At 30.1% G+C, this 27,913-nt stretch overlaps 1 protein-coding gene across 2 annotated transcripts; it reads right to left on the minus strand.

Moving 5' to 3' along the window:
- Positions 1-160: 160 nt before the first annotated feature.
- LOC148626268 (ribosome quality control complex subunit NEMF-like) lies at positions 161-27,864 on the minus strand. 2 transcript variants are annotated; one of them, XM_088570135.1, is made up of 33 exons: positions 27,691-27,864; positions 26,180-26,248; positions 25,380-25,482; positions 24,949-25,074; positions 23,371-23,516; positions 22,040-22,107; positions 21,462-21,551; positions 21,114-21,187; positions 20,555-20,619; positions 19,385-19,460; positions 19,095-19,157; positions 18,462-18,587; positions 17,267-17,427; positions 16,590-16,694; positions 16,187-16,250; positions 15,856-15,944; positions 15,516-15,619; positions 13,952-14,014; positions 13,479-13,649; positions 12,967-13,025; positions 11,304-11,743; positions 11,060-11,092; positions 10,450-10,557; positions 10,000-10,129; positions 9,140-9,187; positions 8,528-8,605; positions 7,592-7,757; positions 6,719-6,765; positions 6,199-6,249; positions 4,684-4,787; positions 3,922-3,965; positions 1,936-2,015; positions 161-920 (listed from the first exon to the last, which is right to left on the minus strand). In XM_088570135.1, exons 1-33 carry the CDS (start codon positions 27,744-27,746, stop codon positions 843-845), a joined length of 3,285 nt encoding a protein of 1,094 aa, XP_088426261.1. In that variant the 5' UTR covers positions 27,747-27,864; the 3' UTR covers positions 161-842. The 2 variants fall into 2 exon arrangements, with proteins under 2 accessions (XP_088426261.1, XP_088426262.1); XM_088570136.1 differs by lacking the exon at positions 11,060-11,092.
- Positions 27,865-27,913: the final 49 nt, after the last annotated feature.

Genomic DNA, 27,913 nt, shown 5'->3' on the forward strand with positions numbered 1-27,913 from the left:
GTTGGAAAAGACATCAATAAGCAAGTGAGAAAATAAAAGCTTATACAAATATTTCAGAGTAGATTGCTAATATAGTTATTGCCCCATATTGCTTCATATAACATATACATCTTAGTACTGTAAGTAATCATGTCTGTCTTTAAGAAACAATTAACATAAATTTAAAGTTTATTTTTATTATCCAATGGCAAGAACAAGTGAAGAAGCAAATTGAAGAATGAAAAACCAGAAAAAAATAAAAAAAGTTTGAAATTCGTATCATATAATCATTGATTCATGAAAATATTTTTATAAAGAACTTTTGAAATTGAAAATGTTTTTGCTTCAAGGATTATTTGTTGTAATTCATGAATGATAGAATCAAATATACATTTATGATCATGAAAATACATGTAGCACTAGAAACTTTTTCATTAGCATTATACTTAAATGACTTATAACATGCAAGACAGATTTAAAAAAAATTATGAAAAAAATGTTTTGCCCCTTGCAAATAACATATCTGAAACTCAACAACCTTTACAGATAAATGTAATCATAAACTGAATAAATACTTTCAATAATCAGATATTTATATCATACAATGCCAATTACCATAAATAAAAAAAAACTGATATCTAATTCACCAATATGAAATTGATTATCATAAATATGTTTTAAAAACTCAATCATTACACCTTTGAAATGAGGATATTTCTCCTTCATTTAAAATTCAATTTATGCACTTAATATGCATTGCAATAAATATCCTAATGTATCACAACTTTAAAGTAACTTTTATGTCTGTAGTTCTTTTTGACAAGTCTTTGATAAATTTCAAACTTTCAAACAATTTTGTGACATCATTTCCTTTTGACCTTGTTAATGTTTGGAGCAGACACCTTGACTTTTCCAGGCATATTTCGACTCACATCAGCATCCTAAAATTAAAAGTTAAATGTCAAATTTAATTATTTGCTGACAAAAATCACACAACTATATCATTAAAATATTTATTGAAGCTTTCACCGTTGGTTTTTATTTGTTGTATTTGATTTTTTAACTTCTAACAAAGAAAACTTTGAAGGAAACCAGTATATTTATATCACCCTGTCTGTCTGTCTGTCTGTCTGCCTGCCACTGTCTTAATACATTAAATAAGATGTTCTAAACCAGAATTTCTAAGCAGAGTACATGAAAAATAAGTACATATATTACAAAAGCAGTAAAACCTTTGGGGAGCAGAAGAAAATGACTCCTATCTATATCTAATGATCAAAGGAAGAACTCTTCATTTCCAAAATGTTTAGATCACTGTTATGTGGAAGCACACAGGGAAAAAGGATTTGATCCACATCACTTGAAAGCTTGATTCAAATAAATTCAAAATGCATTTAACACATACAAAGAACTTAGAAATATTTGTTTTTCATATTCTTGACTACCTTTTCTCGTCTCACACAAACATGGTTATTATTGTAGAAAGTATATCAATTTATTCACATTGATCAGTTATGAAAGTTAGAGTATACATTATAATGTGGGTAGGTATTCTAACTATCTAATTTTTGCCAAAAAAAAGATGAACATCAGTTGATTTAAAAAATGTCTTTTTGACCAAGTTATGTGAAATACCTATGAGGTAGTTTACACTTCATAAACTATGAAGCAGGGCCTTTTATTATATAGTTGGTTATGCAAGCATAACTTGGTAAAAAATTAAAAATTAACTGTGATTGATAAGAATTAAAAAGACTTCTTCCTTAATCAAAACATTATTCAGTGTGGGATTATTTAAAATATTTGACTGTAGACCAAATGATATTAATTACATCACAGTACCAAGTTAGCCTATATACAATAACCTATGTTGCCCAAAAGAACCATCCAATTATAAGACTTATTAAGAATTAAATTATCAACAGATAAATCAGTATTTTTATTTAAGAAACTTACCTTCAGTATTTTCATGAGATCTTTTTCTCTTTGCTGTATGTTCTTATCATGCACAAACATATTCAATGCCAATTTACAAGCTGTAAATAATTAAAATTAATACCACATTATTTGACAATAGATACAATTAATTTATGCAGAGTTACATACTACAGTAGATTCCGCTTAATTGCATAGCCTATTTGCCGTAAAAATTATGCAAATAACCGGGCTATTCTTATAACCGAAATTACGATTTTACCGGAAGTGTGAGTTCAGGTAAGACGACGATACTGTGGATCAACCAGGGATATCACTGTTCAACATTTCTGATCTGGTACATGTGTATTTAATTGTTATAGACCTTCACATTGTATTGTTCTTTTATCAATAAATAATAATATATATTGTGTTTATCTTGTTTGTTGACCTTCTTTACGTCGTGTGTATTTATACGTAAAACCACGTGTTTCTCATCTATAAATAGTCAAGTAATTTCCTGACCATTCTATGAAAGAAAATCCCATATTTTGTATTTCAGACAGGATTCAGTATAATATTCATCAATGTTGGCAGTTTCTGGGCTTTTGAAATGGTCTGTGCATTTTTATTCCTCTGTTCAATCATCATTGTACACTGATAGTTGTGTATTATACGTGTAATTGACCTCAATATATTCCTATGAAGTGTGGATAGTATGGGGCACCTTAGGGTAGTTGAATTTCATTAGACATTGTACTGAATGAATGAGGACTTTTAATTTTCGGTTGATATTTATGCCTAGTAACCCAAGCTCACTAAAAACTGTTCAGCTCATTAAAGAAAATTAAATTTACATTGATAATCATTTGTAGTCGGAAGAATTTAAATAGGGACAAAAAATATCCCAAGCCGAACCCCAAGCCGCATCATAAGGTGATGTTTGGCATGTCGTCAGAAGTCATTGTTGACCTAGGTGCTTGTTTATTTTAATGCAATTAGAAATCATTTAAATTGTCTTTTATGTCCATTATGTTTTTAATCCATTATTAACACCTTCTGATTGATGATAACCTAGTTTTTACAACAATAAATATGATTGACATATTCATGACCCGAAGGCTTAAAATAGAATTTGAGAAACCCTGTCTTTACCTCGATGAGGCAAAATTCTCTATGCAATAAACCGAAATGCACCTGCAAAGCCTATGCAAATAAGCGATTTTTTCCCTAATAGAATAATAGGAAATGGTTTTGTGCAGGAGAAAATTATGCTAATAACCGAAATATGCAATAAAGCGATATGCGATTAAGTGGAGTCGACTGTAGTAATACCTTGAACAGTTTAGGAAAGTTTGACTACAACACTCAAGGTTGATACACCTCTAAATGTGGATTGTGGTTAAGTGTTTAGCCTGCATATGTCAATGACACAAGAGCAGTCAAAGAACTTCAAAACTGAAAATTTGCCATTTACCAATATCAAAATCTAAATACATGATTAGATTCATTTTCACTTTTAATTTTCTACCCCTGTTTAGACCAGCATCAAAACAGAGCCAAAAATGAAAAATGTAAACATACATGTACATGTAGATTTAGAAAAAAATTGAAGAATCACAAGAACACAATTTTTTGTTGAAATGAAATAAATAAAATTTTGACCCTTTCAACCTACTTATGAACCAATTTGAAAAATCAAATCTAAATACACTGACAGATTCACAAAATCAAGGATCCGTATAAATTCAACTTTTCAATGGGTAATTTGGGACCCCTTGAACTTAAAGACATGTAGACCAATTTCGAAAATAAATAATCTCAATAAACTGTAAAATTAAGAATATCATTCCTCACACTCCTTTAGTGGTATGGAACCTGGTGGTAAAATTTCATAGAGATCCATACATTGATATTCAGGAACTAGTATATGCTTGTTTTTGTTATTTACTTTTGTGGCATGACATTGTGGTACAGTTTCAATAAAACACTCAAATTATTTTCTGGAAATATAAGAATCCCTCTAACCTTTTCCTCTTTTAGTTGAACCTGGCTGTAGTTTCACTTTGTATCTAGAAACCAAAAAAAAAGCAATTTAAGTACAGGCTTAAAATTATGAACTATGTAACTGAAAAAATACTTAACTATAATACACTAATAGATAATTCATAATAAATATTTTTTGCATTATGAATTAGTAAAATATTAAATTAAATTTTTTTGGCACATGAAAATTTGCCTTACATAGGGGTAATTGTAACCCTGGTTAGCTGTTAAGGAAGTTCACATGACCAAAGATAAAATAGCATGGTGTGAATAAAAAACAGGTCCCCAAAGTTTCATTATTAACTTTGGGCCAAACTTTGAGTTTTTCAAAATGAACAAAAATTGTGCTCAACAGAAATATGAAAAAGAAGTGTACTATATTCAGTTATAACATGTCCTTAGAACTTACCAAAATATCTGATCAATGAGTTTCAATGCCTAACATAAATAGGGCATCTAAAGGGGCATTGAATGATACCCCATCCATTGCAAAACACTTTTCAACTTTAAATAGCCATAACTTTTGTGTAAAAAATCTGATCAAATTGAAATTCTAATTTAATCAGTATTTCATGATACGTAATAACTATACAAAGTTTGAAAAACTTTGAAAGTTATCATCTGAAAACTATCTGGGCAGAGATAGACTGACGCACATTTTTTTCAAAGGGTATCACATTATACCTCGCCATTTCATCGGTATGTAGAGTCTAAAAAATATCCTAATAACAATTAGAAACTAACTTGTAATTAACCAGGCCATTGTAAGGTCCACAGACAGGTACAGCATATAGAATTTCATCTTCAGGTAATGGACAGCCAGTCAGAGAATCAAGGATCTGTATATCCTACAAAGATCAAACTTCAGTTATCTATTTATCATCCCCTGTTACCATATCAGTCTTTTCAATGTTTATTGTCATTTACAACAATTATCTGATTTTATTTTTTGGCAAATGATTGATATTTCAACCGTTTCTTGATGTCAAAGGTCATTTATGTCACTGAAGCAAAGTAACTAGGATTATTTTGACTGAAAAACAAAAACAAAAAGAATTTTTATGGAAGATATTAAAATTCATAAAACTACAAAAAATTGATGTATCTAAATAATGATAAAGTTTGCTTTTTGATCAATTCACATTTTTTTATTTTAAGCTTGTAAAATCAAGATCCTATGTACAGGCAGTTTATTTCAATATTTCAGTTCCGTATTGAATGCCATTTGTAAGTAAATTTGGTCAATTTAACTAGTTGATAAAGGGTTATATTCAGTAAATATCAATATCAGCCCCCAAAGCCAAAGTGTTCTTAATAAATTTGAAAATTTCATAATTAACTTGATGAATATGTGCCTTCATTAAAATAATATTTCATTACTGTTCATGCATGCATTCCACTAAAACTGAAGACAAAAATTAATTAAATAAAAGAAAATCTGACAAGTTATGGAAAACAGCTCATTTCATGACACATTTTTATGCACAAAACATAGAACATATGTGTAGAACTTTTTAAGATTCATACAAAAACAGTGTACCATAGCATTAGAACTTCTGGCAAAATATTTTGTTGTTCAAAGCTTGCACTATATTTTTGGAATAAAAAAACTACCACATTATCTGTCATTTTCACACAAATTCTTTGTAAACTACTTGGTGATGTCATTGTGACTTAACTATGATAAAAACTTTAAATCTGTGTATGCTAGAATTACTCCTTTTTGTCAATAATAATAATTCTAATCAAGTCAATTTAAACAACTTTTCTGTGATTTCCAAGGGCTGATGATGCAATCACCACATTGATTTGACTAGAAACAGAATATAGATAACATTTTTTAGTTTTTGAAGCAGATATTGTTTACAGTCACCTGACCAGTCCAGATATGTAGAAAACAATAAATAATATTGGGTTAATGATGTCTATCTATCTGTCTAATCCTCTTCGTCTCCAGTGAGACATAAGGCTGCAATTGTTTCCCCCATCTGGGTCTGTCTTTGGCTATCTACTGGGCTTCTTCCCATGTATATCCATCCTGTTTCAGCTCAGTCTCCACTGTTCTTCGCCAAGTTGTTTTTGGCCTACCAGGCTTCCGCCTTTCAGATGGGGTCCATCTGAGGGCAACTTTAGGTAACCGTTGCTGGTCCATATGAAAAACATGCCCTAGCCATCTCAACCTCCTTTCTTTGATCTCAATGTTGGTGTTAATGATGTACTTCATAAAAAATTATTATAAATTTTGATGAATAAACTTACCTCTATTTTTTGTTTTGAATCATCAACATTTTCTTCATCTGAATCACCATCCTGTTGTAACGGAAAAGGAAAAACATACAGCTAACAACTATGATAATATAATAAATAAAATCTAACAATTGTAATGACATTAGAAAATTTAAGCTTATAAATTAACACTGGATCATAACTCGTGTCCACTATATTATTAGTTTTACTACTTTAACATATTCAATGATTAAGGAGGTAGACCTAGGGTAAGGGACACAACTTTTACAAATCATTCAAACGTTTGTATTCAGCATTATACATCAATCTCATGTAAGCATCGAAGTAATTTGGACAGATATCATTCTGTTTCAAATGAAAGCTTGATATACTTTGGTGAAATTGAATATGATGCTAACATGTCAATGATTTCAAGTGTTATGTCCCTTCCTCTAGGTCTACCTCCTTAAAACATTTATTTCTTTTCAATACAACAGATTACAATTCACCTCAGAGTTACATAACAAATACAGTGGTGATATGATGTACCTACCTCTGTGTTGGTTTTAGGTTTAGGGACTTTTTCTGAGGACTTTGTACCTTAAATAACAATGAAAACACATCACTACTTGACATAAACTACATTTAATTTATGATTAACATTTGTCTCAAAATAGTTTGAAAATATGTAAGAACATATCCTTGCTCATTCTAATGACAATTCCACATGTGTCTTGTATATCTTAACATTGTATTTGATAATTTTGTGAGGTTTGATTCTTAAATTGATAAATAATGAAGACTACTCATCATTGCAGCTCCATCTTATTTAGCATAAAAAGAATATGATATGTCTCAAAATTAAATCCATAATGTTTATGAAGTCTTGTAAACAATGATCTTTTTATTCCTAAACCTAAAACAGAACGTTTCAGACATGCATTTGTTTACTATAGACCTTCTCGTTGGGATACCTTCCAAAATGAAATAAGAAAAGCAAAAGTCTCTTTTTAGCAGAAATAAAAAATCTTCTTAATAGAAAAACAGGCCAAAATAAAATAAGCTGTGTGTACTACACTATATATTGTTAAATAAAAACTACTTAAAACTTTAAATCTACAATGAATATTATGTTTTCATCTGCTTCCACTTATGTACTGTGTACTTATTTTTGTATTGTATTATTGTTGTATTTTTTAGGGTCACAACGATGATTAGTTCTAAATTAATTAACTGCATCATCCTCTTGAAATAAAGTATTACAAGTATTAATGTTATTATTAATGCAAAATCAATATATTTCCCTAACAAATTACTGATGTAATTAACATTTCAACCGTTTAGGTATTGAATCATTTACAGACAATTCCTTTTTCTATGAAAAAACAAAAAAGACATTTGCATGTTTAAGAAACTATCAGCATACCTGTAAACTGTTCATTATCCTCTATGTGTATAGTTGTCTGGAGGTCTATAAGAGGTCTCTGTTTTCTTCCTTGTTGTTGTTGTTTAGGAGGTGGAGGTATTGTCTGTCCTTTCTTCCCCTTCTTACCCTTCTTTGTTTGTTCTTCTTCTTCCTTCTTACCAGCAGACTAAAGTAAAGGGGAAGACCATATTTCTGGTATATGAACAATTATTCTTAGGTATCATAATTCTCAATTTTAACTAAATATACCAGTATACATACCTAACACACTTTTTTTCTTAATATGAACCAAAAACATATTTCAAGAACTAAAAAAATATGGGTTATTTTATGAAAAAAAAGACATTTATATAATAGTATATTCTATTCACATAACAGTGTATCACATAGAACACAAGAACATAGATTTTATTAATTTGAAATTGACTGGTACCATTTTTCAAACAAATCTAATTGGCTTCTAAGTAATTTGAATAGCTCTCTAAGATACATTAATTGATATGTAGAATGGAAGAATGCTACCTAAATCTGTGACTTCTCTACAACTATGACACTGTTTTGTATAAAAAGTGTATGATTCCTATTATAGTTAAGAAACTAGTGTTGTACAAAATGTGAACAATTTGAGGTTCATATGAATTACGATTTTAGAAATAGTAATAGTGCTATGAGTTATTAAGTAAATTACGTGCTTTATAAAATGTAAAGAATTTTTATCTGGAATTATATCGTTATCGATCAATTGCACTGGTTTTCATAATTTAGAATTAAGTGCCATGATAAAAAAAAATCATTTGCATTATACTTTTGTATTTGATGCATTGAATTTGATTGAAATTATAATTTGGGATTTTAAGTGCAATGACTTTCAATGAAATTTTAGATTTGGATTACATGAGAATGATTGAAGAGAATGTATTTCTGATCTATACATACAGCAAGTATTTCCATTCTGAGTTGTCTCTCTTCTTCATCCTGATCACCATACTTCTCCTTGATCTTCTTCATTTTACTCTGCAAATAAATTTCTATTGTTGCTAAATAAAGGCTATAATGATCTTCATAAAAGTAGATGACACCCTTAAAATAGACTGTTGGCTATTTGTGTTTCTTCAAAATTAAGTTAATTGCTTGCCTTTCTAAGATATTTTTACTGAAGATTAAGTTTTGGTAATGGAAGACACCTTTTTCTTTTCCCTATCACATGTACAATTTTTATAATGAAAAAATTACCATAGTAATATAAAATGCAAAACATTTTAAGCCATATCAAGCTGTCTAGAGCTGAAATCAAGAAGATCAAATAGTGCTAAGGTAAATTTTATTTTACTTGTCAAAACTTCAAAACAAGTTTCTCAAGTTTTTAATTTGTACTGTAGTGTATAAGTATACCTTATAACTAAGTATTTGCAAGTACAACAATGTAGTATCTCTCATAAGTAATTTTAATTTGTCATTGTCCTATCCAAAAATACTGGTACACCACAAATAATTATCCCTCCACGATGTCAAACAATAGTTACCACATAGAGCTGTTTATTCTCTTACCTTCTGGCCTCTTTTAGGTTGTTGTGGCTGCTGTTGAACACTTGAGACCTGAAAAACAAAATTAATGCTGTCTAGTGAAACAACTAGCAAATTATTGTCATTTATATGATTAGTTATATTCATTTAAAAATTGAATTGTAAACATGGTACTAAAACGAAATGCAGGTTATACTAACTGAAAAAGGTATCTACAGAAAATTCTACCTGTAAATAAGTAAATAAACTTAGTCTAATTAGCATAGATATTGCATAATATTTAATAAAATGTGTGCCAACTTAGCCAATAAATTTTTTTTTTCACATTTCATTCATGCATAACATGGGAACCTTGGTGCAAAACGGAGCCAAAATGTGTATATTCTGTCAAATCAGGGAAAAACATTCAATAACATTACATTTTTCTTTACAGGAGATTTAGATTACGTGCTTCAACAACTTGAATATTCCAACCATAAAAACCTATCATATCAAGATAATACTTCGTTGAAGAATGTGGCCCATATATAGTGATTGAAAAACCACTTGGACACCCCTAATTTCATATAACATTATTAAAAGTTGCTCAGAAACGATACTTTGTTACTTCATTTTGATACATAATTTTTGTAACTGCTCCTAAATCTTTCTTCACATGGTTTAGAAATCTTTATGACAAAAATATATCAATAAATGTTTTTAGAGGGCAAGTTAAAATTTTCAGTACATAACAGGACTGCAAACTAGTGAAAATAAATAACTCCATTATTGACTTGTCAAAATTGGAAATTTAATTAAAATCAAAATTTAAAGTTGAAAAATATTCTATACATGGAAAGTAATAATAAAATAAAACATAACAAAAGAATGCAAAGGACTATAACCTTGTTTTTGTTGTTTCTTTGGTGAACTGTTTGCTGATCACTTTGTGATTTGTCTTCTGTTTCTCTTTTCTGTCTTTCATTCTCATTTTCTTGTATTGCACTTTGAAACTTTTTAGCTTTTTTCATTTCCCTGAAAATGTTCACAGCACATTGAAATTCTCCGTCAACGTTATTTTTTTCTCATAGTTTCAAGCAAAATAATACATGTCTATCAAAATTTGCTCCGTTCAAAGTTCTCCAAAAGTACAAATTCATAACATAAGAAAAAGGGGGGGAATACGTTACAATTTTTTGCTTTAATTAATATTAAGAAGATTATATTAAGTCCATTACTATGTTACTTGAAATCAAAAGCCAATTTAGCTGGCATTTTACTTTTTGAAATTATAACTTAAAAAAAAAAAAACAATAAAATTCAATTTTTTTAATGACAGTAAAACGAATATCAACCTTCTCTGTTTTGCTGACAATCTTCCTTGTTTCCTCTCAATTTTTTCTTCCTCTGTTTGTGGAAAGTCTGTGCTTTCACTGGGTGTTCTGTCTCTGTGTAGCTCAAATCTACAAAGCATTTCATAATTCATTCAAAGCAAAGATCATTAATTTTGTATATGGCCATAAAATAGTTACCTACGATTAAAGTTTTCCACTTTCCCAAAATTTCAACCAGTAACTAAAATCCAACCTTGATTCAATACAAAGTAAAATCTTTAATTGAACACAAGAATAGATTTGCAATATAAACATGCATTTAAAAGCAACTTAGACAAACAGCTTCAATAAAATCATACAGTTATCAAGGAAAATAAAATATTTTTTAAACATTGAAATAGGAATTCTTATGGAGTACTTTAAAAAACTAAATAGTTCTGATAGGACGCAGTCACTTAAAGACAGATTGACTGCTTTATATGCCATGTGGTGCTATGTATAAGGTTTGGTATGAAGTTTGCTTTATTTTGTCAATGAAAGGAAAAGTGCATTCTGAAAAACTGAGTGAGGCCTATAAAAGCAGGGAAAGAAAATTACTTTTTAGGAATGAGTTGGTAAATCTGTCACTTACTCATTCACCTCGATATCATTATTTAATTCCGGACTATAAAATAGTTATAGTAAATCATAGTATCAAATAACTAGAAAATCTAATCTAATCATCCTAAGACATCACAAAAGAAACTAAATGACAACTTAAAATTGCGATATTCTTAGACGATCAAAATATAGTGAATACTGCTCATAAAAAATTCTTGTTTGACCAACAGTTTAAAATTTGCAACAATAGCATAACTGTATTCCCACAAACTTACTTGTCTCCTTGTACATGTTGGAGAGTTATAGAAGTGTCAGGAAACATACATTCTTCATCACTTTTATCAGAATCCTCTTTCTGTTGTTCACAGTGTTCTGATTTCATGTTCTGTGTACTACTTTCACTTTCTTTTGAAATTGGGTCAGTACTTTCACATTTATCACAGCTTTTTTCTTGACTTGATGAAAGGTGAATGTCACATTTATCACCTTCAGATTTAATCGTTATTTCAACTTTTTCCATTTTTGTCTGTAATGATTCATCTGCATTTTCTTCTTCGGAATTATCATCATCATTATCACTGTCCATGTTTACACTTTCAGCATCCATGGTGATATCACTTTCTGCTGTTATGGAATCTGCTACAGATTCAAGATCATCGTCTTTAGTTCTGACCTTTCTCTCTCCTTTATGATTTTCTATACTCCCTTCCTCCAGCTAATAAAATAAAGTACAATTAAATACTACTGTTACTACTTGAGTGACTGCTACACTAACTATTAAACAAGATAAAAATATAATGTTGCATGCTACATCACACTAAGAATACCCTACTCAATCATTTATGTCAAACCTGGAAAGTAAAAACATGGAACATCATCATGAAAAGCAATACATCTATACTCGGCGTCACATAAATAAGATACTGTTAAAATTTGAATAAAAATATTTTCTACGATTTTATTGACACCTACCATTGTTTAAATTGTCTTAAATGACTTGCTCATTCGTTTAGCCAAACGGCTTCTCCCTAAACAATGAATCGTTAAATTACGGTAAGATTTTAATTCTCGGTCCCAATATTTACATTGTCAAAAGTCGGCCATGTTTACAGTAATCAGGTTGCTAGGAGATGTTGTTTACGTTTAATTGGTTTGTCCAAAAACCGAAGAACCCAGAATGCATTTTGGCGTAAGTTCGGATATATCGGATTTATTTTACGCGAACAATGTACAATACTGAGAAGTTGATCAAGCAGACGATTGTCACCGGAGTTTGACGGGAACCTACGAACTTCGTTTGTAAACAAATCGTCCTGTAGAAACCAACATGGCGGATATTAGTATGGGATTTTCCCGTATGGATTTGTTACGCACAATTTCAGCCAATAAGTGACTCATTGGTACTAACACTTCATGCATATATGCGAACTATCTTCCGATTAAATAAAAGAGAGACAACTCTAGCGGTAAGTCCCGATGGTTTAAAAAGTAGAGTTTTAATTTTAAAATGTGCTGTATGTGACGTCGAGTATAAGCATTCCCTCAAATAGAAATCTGAGAAATCCATTACCAAAATTTTACAAGTCATCATGCAAATGCAATTTACCAAATATTTAAGCATTTCCTCCAGTAGATACTGAGATATCTGCTGCAGAAAAGTGTAACCAACGGACAGACTGACGGATGGATGGACAGAATAGGTGATTGCAATATTTGACTGGGGTATAATTTTGAAGATTTTATACAACTCACAGTAAATCTAATGAAAGTGATCAACCCTTAAAATCTAATTAAGGCATTTGTTGTAAATACTTCTCACTGGAAAATATATCCTGATGCAAATCTCTCCTAAGCTTAACTGCATGAATAAATCTTAAGTTAAAGTACACGAAATATTCTTTAACATGCTGAATCAAGTATATTGTAATTTGTACATACCTTAAACAACATTGCAAAACCATAAACCAGATAAGATGGTGGCAGGTAATTCTTCTTCCCTAAAATCATCATTAAATTATCGTAATGAATTTTATTACTTTAAAAAACCCTCTCCTATTGGTTCTGATATGAGTAGAAGGTATTTATAGGGAAATACAATGTAATTATGAGTAATTCCCTATTTTTCAAAGGGAACAGCTGAGAAAAGCTTGCTGACAATAACACTGATGTAAATATGTATACACTGAAACGTTTCCTTCAATATTTACCATTTTTCTCTTGTATATATTAAAAATCATCTTTCTGGAAGCATCCCTGTACATATAAAATATTGACTATCTTTTTTGATGGGAAAAAATGTACTTGGATTCTTTTTTCCCTAACAAATGCTTACAGTTCTTCTATTTTTTGTTTGGTTAAAATATTGCACAATTCAAATTTCAAATATATGTTGTGCAGTCAAAAACTTATTCTTAAATAATGATAGAAAAATGTTTCTTTATAGAACTTACCTCTGATCATAAAACTACCAGTTGTCAGGTATTCACCAGAGGGTGCTGTTTTAGAGACTTGGTCATGATAAACCCACCAAGCACTGGTTACAACCTTGGCATCCCATGCTGCACTATTACATATGGCCATAGCACCTGCTTCATTCAATGACTTGGGTGGAACAGGGTCACCTTGTAAAATAAATACACATTTACTACCAATAGTAAGATAGTGAACATGTATAGATGTTATCTAAAAAAAGTAAACCCATAAAGTATAAGTCAAATTCCTAAAGTTAGTATAAAAATATCTGTCCATTTTTTTCTCTTATATACTAGACTCAAGTCAACTGCCACATATTTACCATTTATAATATTATTTCAGTCAACCTATAACTCTGTTATAACAAAATAAACAATTCCTTTCAACACTAGAAGAGAATATTATATAACCATAACACATTCACATATGGACATATATTGTCAACACCTACTTGTATGATTCTTGATGACAATACTGGAAGCACCATGAAGATCAGCATGAACATATAAATCACCTGAAATATTTAATACAAGTTATGAAATCACTGAATCAACTGAAATAAAGGTCAAAGGGTAGAACAGGTATGTATATTTATTCCTTTTAACAGATATTCTTTAAGTTACTTTATTATAGACAGTTCTGTAATCAACATTCCTTGTAAAATAAATATTATACAACATTAATTCTGTTAAAGAAAATATCTGTTAAATTCCATATATTTTCTTCTATTTTGAATATCTATTATGGAGATTTCCAAGAGAATCTTTCCTCTATTAATAAAAAAAAAAAACTACCAGTACATGGCAAAAAGTGCTAGGCATGTAGATCACATTTAGTGAAACATGATATATATATGAATTAAGCATGACATGATTATCATATTTTAGTTTATATAAGATTATCATATGGTTTTGTTGTTTTATCTACTTCTTGGACCCATAGAATCAATATAGCACATAATGGACAATGTAATACAAACAACCATATAATGGACAATGTGATACAAACAATCACATAATGGACAATGTGATACAAACAATCACATAATGGACAATGTGATACAAACAATCACATAATGGACAATGTGATACAAACAATCACATAATGGACAATGTGATACAAACAATCACATAATGGACAATGTGATACAAACAATCACATAATGGACAATGTGATACGAATGATCACATAATAGACAATGTGATACAAACAATCACATAATGGACAATGTGATACAAACAATCACATAATAGACAATGTGATACAAACAATCACATAATGGACAATGTGATACAAACAATCACATAATGGACAATGTGATACGAATGATCACATAATAGACAATGTGATACAAACAATCACATAATGGACAATGTGATACAAATGATCACATAATAGACAATGTGATACAAATGATCACATAATAGACAATGTGATACAAACAATCACATAATAGACAATGTGATACAAGCGAGTGATATGAAAAATTCACCATTGCAGTTGGTTTTTGTGTGGTTATGTATCATTTTCTATAAAACCTGATTGGAGAAAAGTGATGTTGTGACATTTCTGACATTGTTCTCCAGACACCATTTGTGACATCATAGATGGACGATCGCTAGAATTTCTGCCATATATATATGCCAAATGTCAAGAGACCAATATAGTGCAAAGGAATCATAGCAAAAAAGGTTTTATAACTCACAAAATTTGAATATGGCAAGATATCAACATGCTTTATTTAATTTCAACATCACAACAAACTCGCTAAGGCTTGTTTGTTATATTAATGATACTAAAAAACTTGAGTTGATATTTTGTGATATTCAAACTTTCATTATGATACCTAAATTCTTATATGTGATCTAGCAAGGTAATATTTACATATAAGAATCAAATGAAGCAAGAAACATTTGATTATCTGCCTGTGTATTCTACAGAAAAGAAAAGAAATTAATGAAATATTTAAAAAAAAATAATAAAGCAAGTGGGTTAAAGGTTGATAATTCACTTACCTGGTTTGAGGTATCTTTTAACAAGCATTTCATTCTGCTGTTGATCTCGACCACCAACACATAAAAAGTTTTCTGATGTGATAAACCAAAGAAATTTTTCAAACCTAAAAAACAATGTAAAACTGTAAAGTAATAAGCTGACAAAGCAATGTAATAATGAAAAGCATCTTAAAAGGATAAGTTTTTATGTAGCAGTTGTGTTACAGATATCATACTTAGATGATACATTTATGAAAAAAAAAAATCATTTTTTATTTCTAATAAATGGACACTTTTTAATGTAATTAATAAAAATGACCATTTTCTAAACTTAATCCTGTCTATAAGTATTTACACATACCAATAGGTTTTCCTTGTTTTGTTGATAGTAGCTGCCATGGCAACTTCTTTAAGAGTTTCCTTGGTTTTCCTTTCTGCAGATTTCAAGGCCTGTATTTATAAGAAAATGAACAGTTATCTCTAATTTCTAATTAAAAACACATGTAAGAGATATTTCATACTAAAAACATATGTGACTTTAACTTATACAATAATAAGTCATGTAAATATTCATGTCATGGAAATTAGAATAGCATACTAGTTTTCATTTCCTCAAGATGACAATGAGATTTAATTACCAAAACACCACACTTAACAATATGAACAATGAATAAAGTATTTAGATAACTGACCATGCCAGAAGCTTCAATAGTCTTCATCTCTTTCTTCGCAGCTAGTTTCTTCATATCAAAGAACCTAAACAAATTTCAAATTACAGCTGAATACACAAATCTGATCCTTATAAATTGTATTTAACTGACAAAATTATTTCATGCAGTAAAATTAGCTGTCATCTAGTAAAATTGTATTAACCAAACGAGTACAACTTTTTTTTATATCATTTCTTAAATTTTCAGTCTACCAGTTTTAAATTGCTTGATAGTTGGTAAGACTTTCTGCTTACCTTAAGTTTAAACAATATTATCACTATAGTTGAAATTGAAAAAAAAAACAACAAAAATCGCTGTTTTTATTTTTCAAAGACATTGTTACACAAATAAGAATTTAAATGATAAAATACACATAAGGACTTACTTCCTTGAGTTTGCATAAGCACTGAGTGAGAGGTCAATATCTAATGTCATTGGTTGAAGGACATCCTCATTAGGATCTTCATCATCACTCTCGTAGTAAGGGTCCCTATTAAAGAAAGCATTAATTAAGAAGTTAAAGTCTATTTTTTGGGTTCTTATCTCTACGTGAATTTTCACTGAACAGTGTAACTGTAAAATACGGTAAATTTAGATATTAATGATGTTTTTATTATTATAAAAAATGTGACTGATTTAAATTTGCTATTATAAATACTCGCACTATGAAAGTTTAAACATTGTGGACACTGCATTGTTTTCTCAGAATTGAAAAAAAAAATTATTATGTTATGACAGAATATCGCAATAATAAATGCATCCAATTACTTTTGAATTTACACTTCATAATAACTTCATGACACTGAAGTTTGTTAGCTTTTGTAACTTCATGAATTTATTTCACCAAAATCAAATATTTCCTTACTATTTGAGGATTGATTTACTACTTTTGCCTTTTTGTTTTCTGTTTTCTTTAATTTGCTAAAGCAATTGATTGGAATAAGAATCAAAAAGTAAAGATTTTTCTCAATATTTAAATTATTTCAGCTTAAGGGTACACTAACCCCAGTAAAGACTAGAAACTTAAATTTTTTTTAATCTTATCTATGCATGTTAACTTACTTGAGAAGAACAGATATATGGTTTGTGTCTAATTTGAGGCCCTTGATAGACTGAGCAACTGGATCTCCCTGCTGCTGTGCCTCTTTCACCAGTCTGGTGATTTCTGCCCAATCAATTTGATTGGCTATTGCACTTCTAACAATCAAAATGGCCTGGTCAACCTTTAAATCATCAAATATCATAAGACAATATAGCAGCCATAAAATGTGATAATATCAAAATGGCAAAATATCAAAGAACTGTAAACCTGGATGATTTCCCCAACAGTTTTTTTTTCTTTGCTTTGTTGTAAGAAAAATATCTATTTCTTTCTTCAATTTAAAAAAAAATAAACTGAAAGATCACTTACTGACAATTTTCACTGGGATAAAGCAGATGACCGTTACGGCCGTTACAGTCATCCCAAGATGGAGGATGGAAATTCGAGTAAGAATAATTTTCTTTAATAAAGTTGTCTATTCAAGTTATTCAACAAAATAAATAGGATGAATAGTTAGTGATTCATCAATGCTTGATATCTGAAACAGCAAGCATATGGGTTAAACGTATGATTAATGAGAAATTTTAAAGTAAAAAATTTGGCGGGATGACGGCCGTTATGGTCATTTACCCCAGTGAAGTTTTATACATGTTGCTGTATATATATATAATACATGCATTACTTAAAATACTTCATGACATAAATGACCAGCAGGAAAGGAAATGCAATCAAAACAAAGAACAATTAACCACTATATTTTGATTAGATCTACAATACATTTTGCTGCAATCGTTCTCTTTGAGCAACTAAAATGCATTGATAGTTTACTTCTTGATGAAATATGATCACTGACATGACACTTTGGCTCCGCCTACTTTCCTTTCCTGTTTATTGAAGCGTCACTAGTGGAGGAAAACACCATAAACAAATATTATAAAAATCAAAACTTGATTTTTAAAAAAATGATTAGAAATGCAGTAAAAAGACAATAACAGTATATTGACTAGCAATAAACACAATAAATAAATTCTGCATGAATTGGAAAAAAAGCTCAACAAAGCTTCGAGTTTAACCCTGATTCTAAGCCTCATGGGTATAATGTTATAATTGAAAGTCAATACACTGTTATTGTCTATAAATCTCCTTTTAATATTAACTGCATGAAATATTTCTCTGATAATTCTGTAAATAAAATCAATTATAAAGGACATTTACCAAGCCTAAGTTCATTTCTATCAGTCTCCCTTTGTTTATATCTGTGTCTTGGGTCTTTTTCAACTGCTCTATTCTCTTCTCATGATCTTTTTTGATATTTTCCAGTTTCTTCAATGCCGATTTTTCCTGTAAGAAAAGCAAACTTTCATTACATAAAAGCTATACTTTGTATAGTTAAAATACACAACTTATAGTACAGCACTCAGGAGTAAGAAATAACTACCAACTTTCTAAGTATTTAGATAATTTTGAAAATATCAACCACTGATTTCAGGATTGCTTCTGTATTGGCAAGTAAAGTGTGTTCAATGTTATACATTACTGGGATCATTTCATCATGAGACTTCTTCTCAATGTCATTTTTTTTCTACAAATACTAATGCATTGTGGTTTCATGTGACAAGCTTTGGCATTTTAATTGTTCATATGCATCCTATGTTTGACAATACTTTTTAACTTTTTCAATCAATTTTTATTTAAAGACTTCCTACCATACTCCCCAATCTGAAAAATCTTGTTCCCACCAGTGATTTACCTTTTATACTCCCAGTGACTTATCTGTTCCCCCTCCCTGTGACTTACCTGCCTCCCTGCCCATGACTTACCTGCCCCCCCCCAACCCAAGTGACTTACCTGTTGTACTGTCTTCATGTCCATCTTCTGTGATTCAAGTTTACTGAAGAATTCATCAACAGCCTGGACAGTAACAAAAAATTTACAACTTTTATTAGAACTGTTGTCTCATTACAAATATAATTACATCAGTGGATTTACAAATAATGATTGTGTTATTGAGTTTTGATGTATTAGCAAACTAGAAGCAAAAGTATTAGTATTGGAAGACACTTATGATTTTAGCACATATCTATGCTAGCCTGGATCTTCCAATGTCATATTTTGACATTCTTTTATCATTTTCATACCTGATTGAAGGTATCAAATTCCATAAATGATTTTTCAGCATGCTGCTTGAACAACATTGGATGGAACTCATCATACCTGAAAGGAAACCATCAAAAGATTTATCTTAATAATGTATCTATGACCTTTAAAATAAAACTACCCTTACCAACAGATATCTATACCATCAGAAAATAGCTGACCTGCTCTATTCATAATTGAACTTCTTTATATTACAGAACAAATCAAAAAGCAGAAACTTCAACTCATCATATTTTACTCTTATAACAAATAGAATCAACAAAATATGAAAATTCTTATTTTTCCCCATTCATTATTCATTGCCCCTCTTATCACCTCACCCTAGCTATTCACAGAAAATACCTTATTTACAAATTTCATACCAATCTATTAAATTGTTACTGCACATTCCGACACTGATGTGGACAATTTGGCAAACAACAATAAAAACTGTTAATGCTAAATAATCTTAACTACAAATACTGTGAGCGAGCTCACAAAGAGAATACCCCTGCTTCAACAAGGACTTAATTTATTTTAAATCCCTCAGTTGGATAAATCTATGCAGTGAACTGGCATTAATTATGGTCATTCCAGCATATCTACATATAATGCCTAATTCTTCTTTAAAATTGAATAAAACCCATAGAGCAGTTTAAGACCATTTGAGTTTAAAGAGGTTTTTTGAAAAAAAAAACTTTAAATTCATAAGTTTGATCATCTACCTTTGTAGGCATTCATAAAACGAGAGCAGACATGATTTTACAAAGTGGAAATTGATAAAAAAAGAATGGTACAGGAAAAATCTGGACTGAAAAAGTGGAATTTGATTTTAAGCCTCAAAACATCATTTCTGCAAGTGGTTTAGAAGGAGTTGTTTGTACCAAGTTTTAACATGTAAAATAATTAATCAATCTTTGCAGGCATCCAACAATAAGCATCTGCCTTCATGTTCACCTACGTAAGATTCCTAACCTTCATATAGAATTTAACAGTGGTATGGAGGAGTGCTTACAAAAATGAAGACAGATTGAATAGACAGACAGACACATTGATTCCTAAATACCCAAATACTTCAACTGTAATGGATATAACAAGAATTGGCATAAACATTCATAAGACCCATTCCAGGTCTTCTAAATATAAAATCAAGTACAAACTGTAAAACATACGTTAAAAGATCAGCTTTATCACCAGCTGGGGCAGCCCTCTTCTCCTTCTTCTGGATAATGTACCCCTAATTAAAATACATGTAGTGAAAAAGTTATTTATTTCAAGTTATTTTGAGACAGGAACAATGACTTTTGATTTGATTTTGTTAAAAATGTAAGGCATTCATAAGTCATCTTCTTTTGACTTCAAAATTTAATTTAAGAAAAATTATGAAGTTATTTAATTGTTATAATGTAATGACAAATCATATGATGTTACTTGACTCTCCTTTGATATTAGATTTATCAAAAGCATCTTGAGTATGATTACACTTGATTTATCAAAAGCATCTAGAGTATGATTACACTCGATTTATCAAAAGCATCTTGAGTATGATTACACTCGATTCATCAAAAGCATCTTGAGTATGATTACACTCGATTTATCAAAAGCATCTTGAGTATGATTACACTCGATTTATCAAAAGCATCTTGAGTATGATAACACTCAATTCATCAAAAGCATCTTGAGTATGATTACACTACAAAGATAATAACTTAACATTACAGTTAAACCTACCTTGCTCTTGGCAGTCATCAGCTGATTAAAAATACTCTCTGCCTCTCTTATGGCATTTGTAAGTTTCTGAAAATCTATATAAAAAAAGGGGATATTTTAAAAGCTAAAGGAAAAAGAAAAATACGACATATTAACTTTGGCGAAATGTTACATTTAAATTTTTTTAAGGGGGGATGCAAAAATACCATTGTAATGAAAAATATACCATCTTGAATGATTACTTTCTTCTCAGATGAACTTCTACGTAAATAGATACAGGGCTGTATTTTATCAGACAAAAACAAGAATTTACAACATACATCAGTGGTTTAGCCTGTTTTAAAAATTTCTGTCACAAATTCTACAAACCGTCAGTAATACTGAAGTCCTTGCCCAGTTTACAGTTTTCTGGAAGACCAGCTGTCAATAAACAATGTTCTATCAATGCTGGACCATAGTCTGTAAAAATATCAATGAAATATGAGTTAAACACACTATATATATTTACTGGGAATTTATTGTTGTGTACTTATTCTATAAAAAAAATCCACATATAAGAGTAAGGATTTTATTGAGTGAGTGCAAAGGCCTATTCAATTCTGAACTACATATCATGAGATGGAAACCATTTTAGCCCTGTTGTTAATTCTAGTGAAAGTTAAAGCCTGCATGACAAAAAAGTTACAGTCTGGATACAATGTACTCCATTAAAAGTTACAGTCTGAATACAATGTACTCCATTAAAAGGTCAAGTTACAATATTGGACAGCAACCATAATTGTTTACAATGAATATCTATATAAAGCTACTCCCTATATTATCCATTGAGAGTCCTGATAATTGAGACAAAATTAGAATCGACAGACAAGGTAAATCCAACTTATGAGGGGAGATATAACATACATATGGAGATAAAAAAATTACATGAAGGTTTCTAGGTGTCTTACCTAAATGTGGAACAAGCAACTTTTTCAGTGGATCTCCAGGTTTTGCTGATGTCAGTATTCCTCTCAATCTAAAATTAATAACAAAATAATAATATGGAAGTTGTACCATTCTTTTAATAGACAGATATGATTCCTAAATATTTCTATTACTCAGATGAATGCAGAATAAAGCATTTTAAAACATTGCACACAACCCTCACATCAATATAATATCTTAGTGTTTTCCCCAAGAATTTGTGAAGGCGTGGTTATTTAACTGTCACAGAGTATTTCATTGGGGACACCCTACATTGACACTAGGGCAATTTATTTACTGGAACCTGCAATATTAACATCCTTACCCTAGTATGGTATTGTAAAAGTATCATAAATGGGTGTCAACACATCAAGAGTACATGTTAACGTGCAAATTAGTTGAAAATAATTAAAATAATCTTATAACTTGAAAGTTGAGTTTGGGGGGCACATTGTAAAATTCATGATGAGGGCAGCATGGTGTTAGAAGATGAAGGCATGGTGCAGCACCATGCTGAATTGGTCTAGGGAAACCTCTATATCGGTCTTTTTTTCTCAATAATACCTACTATATGGAGCATTCTTTTCTGTCATCTTGCAAAATCATACAGACATATATTTTCTATAAAATTTTTGTAATTGAAATGATGTAAAAAATAATATATATAAATTATTTCAAATGATTTTTTGACATAAAAATTAGAATGGTAAAATTAAAAAAAAAAAAATTTTTAAAAAGTCTCTTTAAAGGGGAGATACACTAGCGGGAAAATGTACTATCTATATGTATAGGGAATTTTAGTTTTTATAATATTGCAAGATAAAGAGTTCGGTGACCCCCAATTTTCGTTTTGAAATAAAAAAGAACGTCAGTTAAGTGTTCCTTATATAAAGTTTTTTTAGAAGTTTGCAAAACATAGAAAATTTCCTATAGAATCTATATAAAATGTAGTTTTGGCTTTAATAAGGCTCAATTATCCCAAAATCAAGTTTGGTGACCTATGTTTTTTTACATTAAAATTCTAAAGTATGTTCATTCAGGCTCATCTTTGAAAAAAACGAAGAAAAATTTATCTACTAGAACTATGAGGTATAATCTACCATAAGACAATAACACACTTATTATACAGAAAACAGTAACAGTGAGTACAATTAAGAAGCTTACTGTAAGTATTTATTTCATATTTTGATTCAGAAAGAATTAGATGAATATTTAACAAAGAATAAATAACATACGGTATACAAATGCAAAAAAAAAATGTAAAAAAAATACTATAAAGTTATAGATTAAGACATTCACAATCAAAATGACTTACAATTCATCAGTTGGTACTGAATGGTCTTTTGCAGCATCTACAGGGTATGTCTCCTTCACAGCAAACCTTACATCCTGACATTTATCTGTTCTTGGTCGCAAGATGTTTAAAATTGTGTACTCAAAATCAGTCAGTACAATATTTCCCTGTAATAAACAAACAAACCATGGGCTGGGAAGGTCCACTGTGCACCCCCACTCATCAACTTCATAGTGATTTTTAGATACCTTTATACCTCCCATTACTGAATCAATTTGTTGCCGAAGAATATTCTTGGATTCTTTTTTCAGTATAAGCCTATATTTATACCCCGCTGGGTAAAAAAGCCAAGATTTAAGTGATTCAATTGTTTGAGCATCTAGGCCTTCTTGGAACAGCATGTGTGAACAAACTAAAGAAATTCAGGTATCATCATGTAGCCCACTGTCTCAGCTTTACAATGGCACCAAGTAAGTTGCAGTAACACTTAGGATTTTGGAGTAAAATGAAAAATGAAACCCTACTGCAAAGAAAAAATTGCTTAAATTGACATGTTAATTTAATGTCAATTTAAACGATTTTTCTGTGTGGTAAGGGTACTTTTTTTTTTTTTACTCCAAAACACTAGGTGTTACCACAACTTTCTTGGTACCATTGTAAAGCTGAGACATTGGGCTACATGATGATACATATATATGTCAGTTTACTTTGTTTTGTAGAAAGAAGTTCTAAGAATCAAAAATCGATTTGGGTTATCTCAGCCCACGTACTAAAATAACAGTCCTTTTCACAAAAAAATTGAAAGTGTAAAATTAGTCATAAGCTATGATGTCATAAAAGATCCAAATACTGTGAAGTCATAACTTGCAAATAATTTAACACTTATGATTATTTTGTGAAATCGACCCCTGCAGCTGAGGTTGTGATATGCTGGTCTACTATTAGCTTGACCTTATACTTAGAGTGAATATTTATGACCTGAGAAAAATTGAAATTGGTTCAAAAGTATGTGAACAATGTTCAAGAAAATGTTTGTTTTCAGCCCCTTATTCTTATGCAGTTTGTGCCTATATGTACGACCCAAAAATCAACCCAACCTTTCTTTGTGGATAGGACCATTGTGGTACAATATCATCAAGATCCATACACTAACACTCAAGTTAATGGCTGAAAACAAAATGCTAAAAGAAGGCACCAGAACATAATATTACTACAAATTGTTAGGTAGTGTATAAAACCCAAGGAAATTAATATCCACAAATAAAATTTCTATCACAATATTTGTGTATATCATTTATTGTTTGTTCTCTCTGTACATTTTATTACTGGATGTGTAAAGAGGTAAGACCATATTCATGTGTAATTATAACACACCTACAGCAAGTCAGAAACTTGCAATTTAGTTGTCTTGTACTGCAATACATATTTTTACAAAGCCAACAAAAAAAACCAAAAATAGGCAAAATCAACAGTAAATATACAGTAGAAAAGAAACAAAGCAATAAAATCCAGATTTGAAAAAGCTGAATTATGTTTAAAAGCAGAAAAAATCAGATCAGTTTTTTTTTTTTAGAGATTGGATTAAATTATCGTCCTTACCCTGTCATAAAGTTCTAAAATGACATGATATGCAGCTTCTCCTGAACCAAACTGTAAATCTACTATTCTATCAACACCAAGTTGCTGGATAGATTCAAGTCTCCTCCCCTTTATGTGTTTCCTCATCTAAAATAGAGATGTTCAAATGATATGAAATAAACGAACTAATTATACTATCAAACCGACCCGGATTTGCTAACTTAGAAAAATCTGATATCAGATAGTCAGGTTGTTTGATCAGTTGTGATCAAAGTGGTTTTTACTTAGTTGAGCAAAATATTAAAAGTTTATGGACAGAGGATAATGGCAGACAATAGGTGCAAACTTATAAACATAACTTTGAAAATTACACTGTAAATGTGAGAAATAGAAAAAATTTAAATGACAAGCTATAATTTCTTCATTAATTTCTAAGGAGTCATGTGACTTGCCTTCATAGAAAATCCTGAAGGTGCCATGTTCTTTGGCCATTCAAAACCTGTTGAATGTATCTTGTTTCCTGATTCCATCAAGACCATAACCTTCTCATCTGGTCTAAAAACAGAACACAAAAAAGATTAATAAATCATAATGTTCAATTATGTTAAGGTGAACAAAATGTGTACAATTTCTCATTAAATATTTTTTCCTTAATGGTATACTCAGAAAAAAATTTTGAAATATCATAGTATGATTTTTTTATAAATCATTTTTGTGGTCAGTTGGTTAAAAAATATACTGAAGTCTAGTAAATTGTATAATATAATATATTTTCTTATGTAATACAAATGTTGCTATATTCTTACATCGTTTATGATATACAATATACATGTTTTCAACATTAATATATTTAGAATACAAACCCTGACACATTGTCTTCAGGTTATCTACCAATGTGCCAAATATCAATAATCTTTCTTTAAAGACAAAACAATAACAGCCTAAACACAGTTTCAATGTACAAACTATTTATTAGCATCCTCCCCCCCCCCCCAAAAAAAAAAACCAAAAAAAAAAAACATCAGAAATTTCACCTCAATGTCAAAGTTCAAAGGTCATCAACCATGGTACATGTACATCACAATGAGATTGTCGACCTACTAGTATACACCAATTATCAACATACTCTATCTGTTATGGGAAACATTAAGAATGATTGATAATACTACAGGGTGTCAATATATATATATATATATATATATATATATATATATATACCGAAATTTCCATGAACAAGAACACAACAACTTACTTCACCAACTTAATAAGGTATGTTTTACTGTCAATGTCATATACATTGTTGACTCTCATTCCACAATACCTGTAAAGAAAAGGCAAACATAATTTCCACTGACCTAAAGATTTGGTTATTAACCATGACATGTACATTCGTATGTACTATATGCTGCTAGTGAATAAACAAATTATGTATCAATTATTAGATAGACAGATGTGAATTTATATTGAATGTTTTTTTTGTGTAAAAAATTCTAATAATTCACATGAGAAATAAATTCTGTAATTTCAGTATTTCCCTTTCAAACCTTCTCCTGCCAAAATGTCACAACATTTTTTTCTTGAAACTTCTTTCAACCTCATCTAGTTTCTTGGTCATTGTCAAAATGGATCTGACATCATTCAACATAAATTCACATGTACATGTACAAATGAAGGGGTGATAAAGACATGATTAAATAGAGATATTCTAACAGCTTACATGTAATATGTACAATGTACATGTACAAATATACTGATTTTGATAGTATGGAAGTGCATAAAATACCAAAAATACATGTACACGAACATATTGTTGCCAATAAAAAAGGATGTTAGTTAAATTCGTTTTTGTCAATAACAGTGGTAAAAAAACAAATGAACAATTATATAAACGACAAATTTCAGCTTATTAGCTGTACACGTACATGTATGAAATTTTGTAAACCTACTAAACTGAGAGAGTTTTATAATTAACATTATGAGTACACACAAGAAACTAAAGAAACTACACAGGTGTAAATCAAATCACGTCTAAATGCATTTTTTTGTTTGTGAAATGTGCACAATCCCATTGAACGTATGGTACATGTACAAGTAAAAAAGTTCTTCATGCATGCAATAGAAGTATATAAAATCTTGTTGTTTTCATTGAAATCAACTTACATTGAGACATCATTGTCATAAATGATACTTGAAATATTTTTTTTTCTGTTCCCTTTCTTTCGGTACTAATTCTCATCCTAAAGCTATGCAAGTTATGGTATTCTAGTAGTGGATAAATGACTTGTACTTTTGTAACAACCAATTGGAGGTTCATATCGAATGGTGATTTAATGCCATGACATACATCTATAAGTGTTTCAGTATCAAATACATGTAATATCTGACTGACAGAGTAATTTTTAAAAGAATTTTGTAACTAAAAATGTCAGGACTTGGATTAATGTGTAATTTTGAAATGAATACTTTAAAAGTAAAAGAAAATACAGTAATGAATCTAAAATATCCTGTGGACAGATGGAAACATACAGTAGTTGGAAATAAAATTAGTGCTCTTTGATTTCACGTAATATTCAATTAACTGTATGATGACAAACTTCAATACATTGGAGATACAAATGACTGAATATTTTTTGTTTCGTTTTAACTTCTAAACATTAATTACTTTCAGTTTCACTATAACTTAGTATAAGTAGTAAAAGTAAATATAGCTATTTAGTGTGAATCATGAAATATATAATGATTTCTAAGTGAAATTACCCATACTTTTGTATTTCCTTGATTCCAACGGCTATATCTATTGTACTAAATCGTGTCTTCATGTTTTTGGTTTATCCTATCCACTTATGATCACAAAATTATTTATAAAATTTCCTAACACATGACAACATCCGCTTTCGTAATGTCTTCCAAAATTCTTTGTGTGGGAAAAGTCCGAGAACATTAATTTTGGAGTTCTCTTTGGATGAAGGTACGAACGGTTCCTTTA

Source organism: Perna viridis, chromosome 2 (genome assembly GCF_037379345.1).
Source record: "Perna viridis isolate PV_CMFRI_1.1 ecotype Kerala chromosome 2, ASM3737934v1, whole genome shotgun sequence".
Classification (NCBI taxonomy): Eukaryota; Metazoa; Mollusca; class Bivalvia; order Mytilida; family Mytilidae; genus Perna; species Perna viridis.

What these genes read in the sequence shown, in the direction of transcription:
- LOC148626268 (XM_088570135.1), bottom strand. Translation starts at nt 27,746, where the DNA reads ATGAAGACACGATTTAGTACAATAGATATAGCCGTTGGAATCAAGGAA. An exon ending in GGAATCAAGGAAATACAAAA is followed by an intron (nt 26,249 to 27,690) that starts GTATGGGTAATT and finishes TTTTCTTTACAG; the next exon opens with GTATTGTGGAATGAGAGTCA. An exon ending in TGGTAGTTTTATGATCAGAG is followed by an intron (nt 13,026 to 13,478) that starts GTAAGTTCTATA and finishes TGATGATTTTAG; the next exon opens with GGAAGAAGAATTACCTGCCA.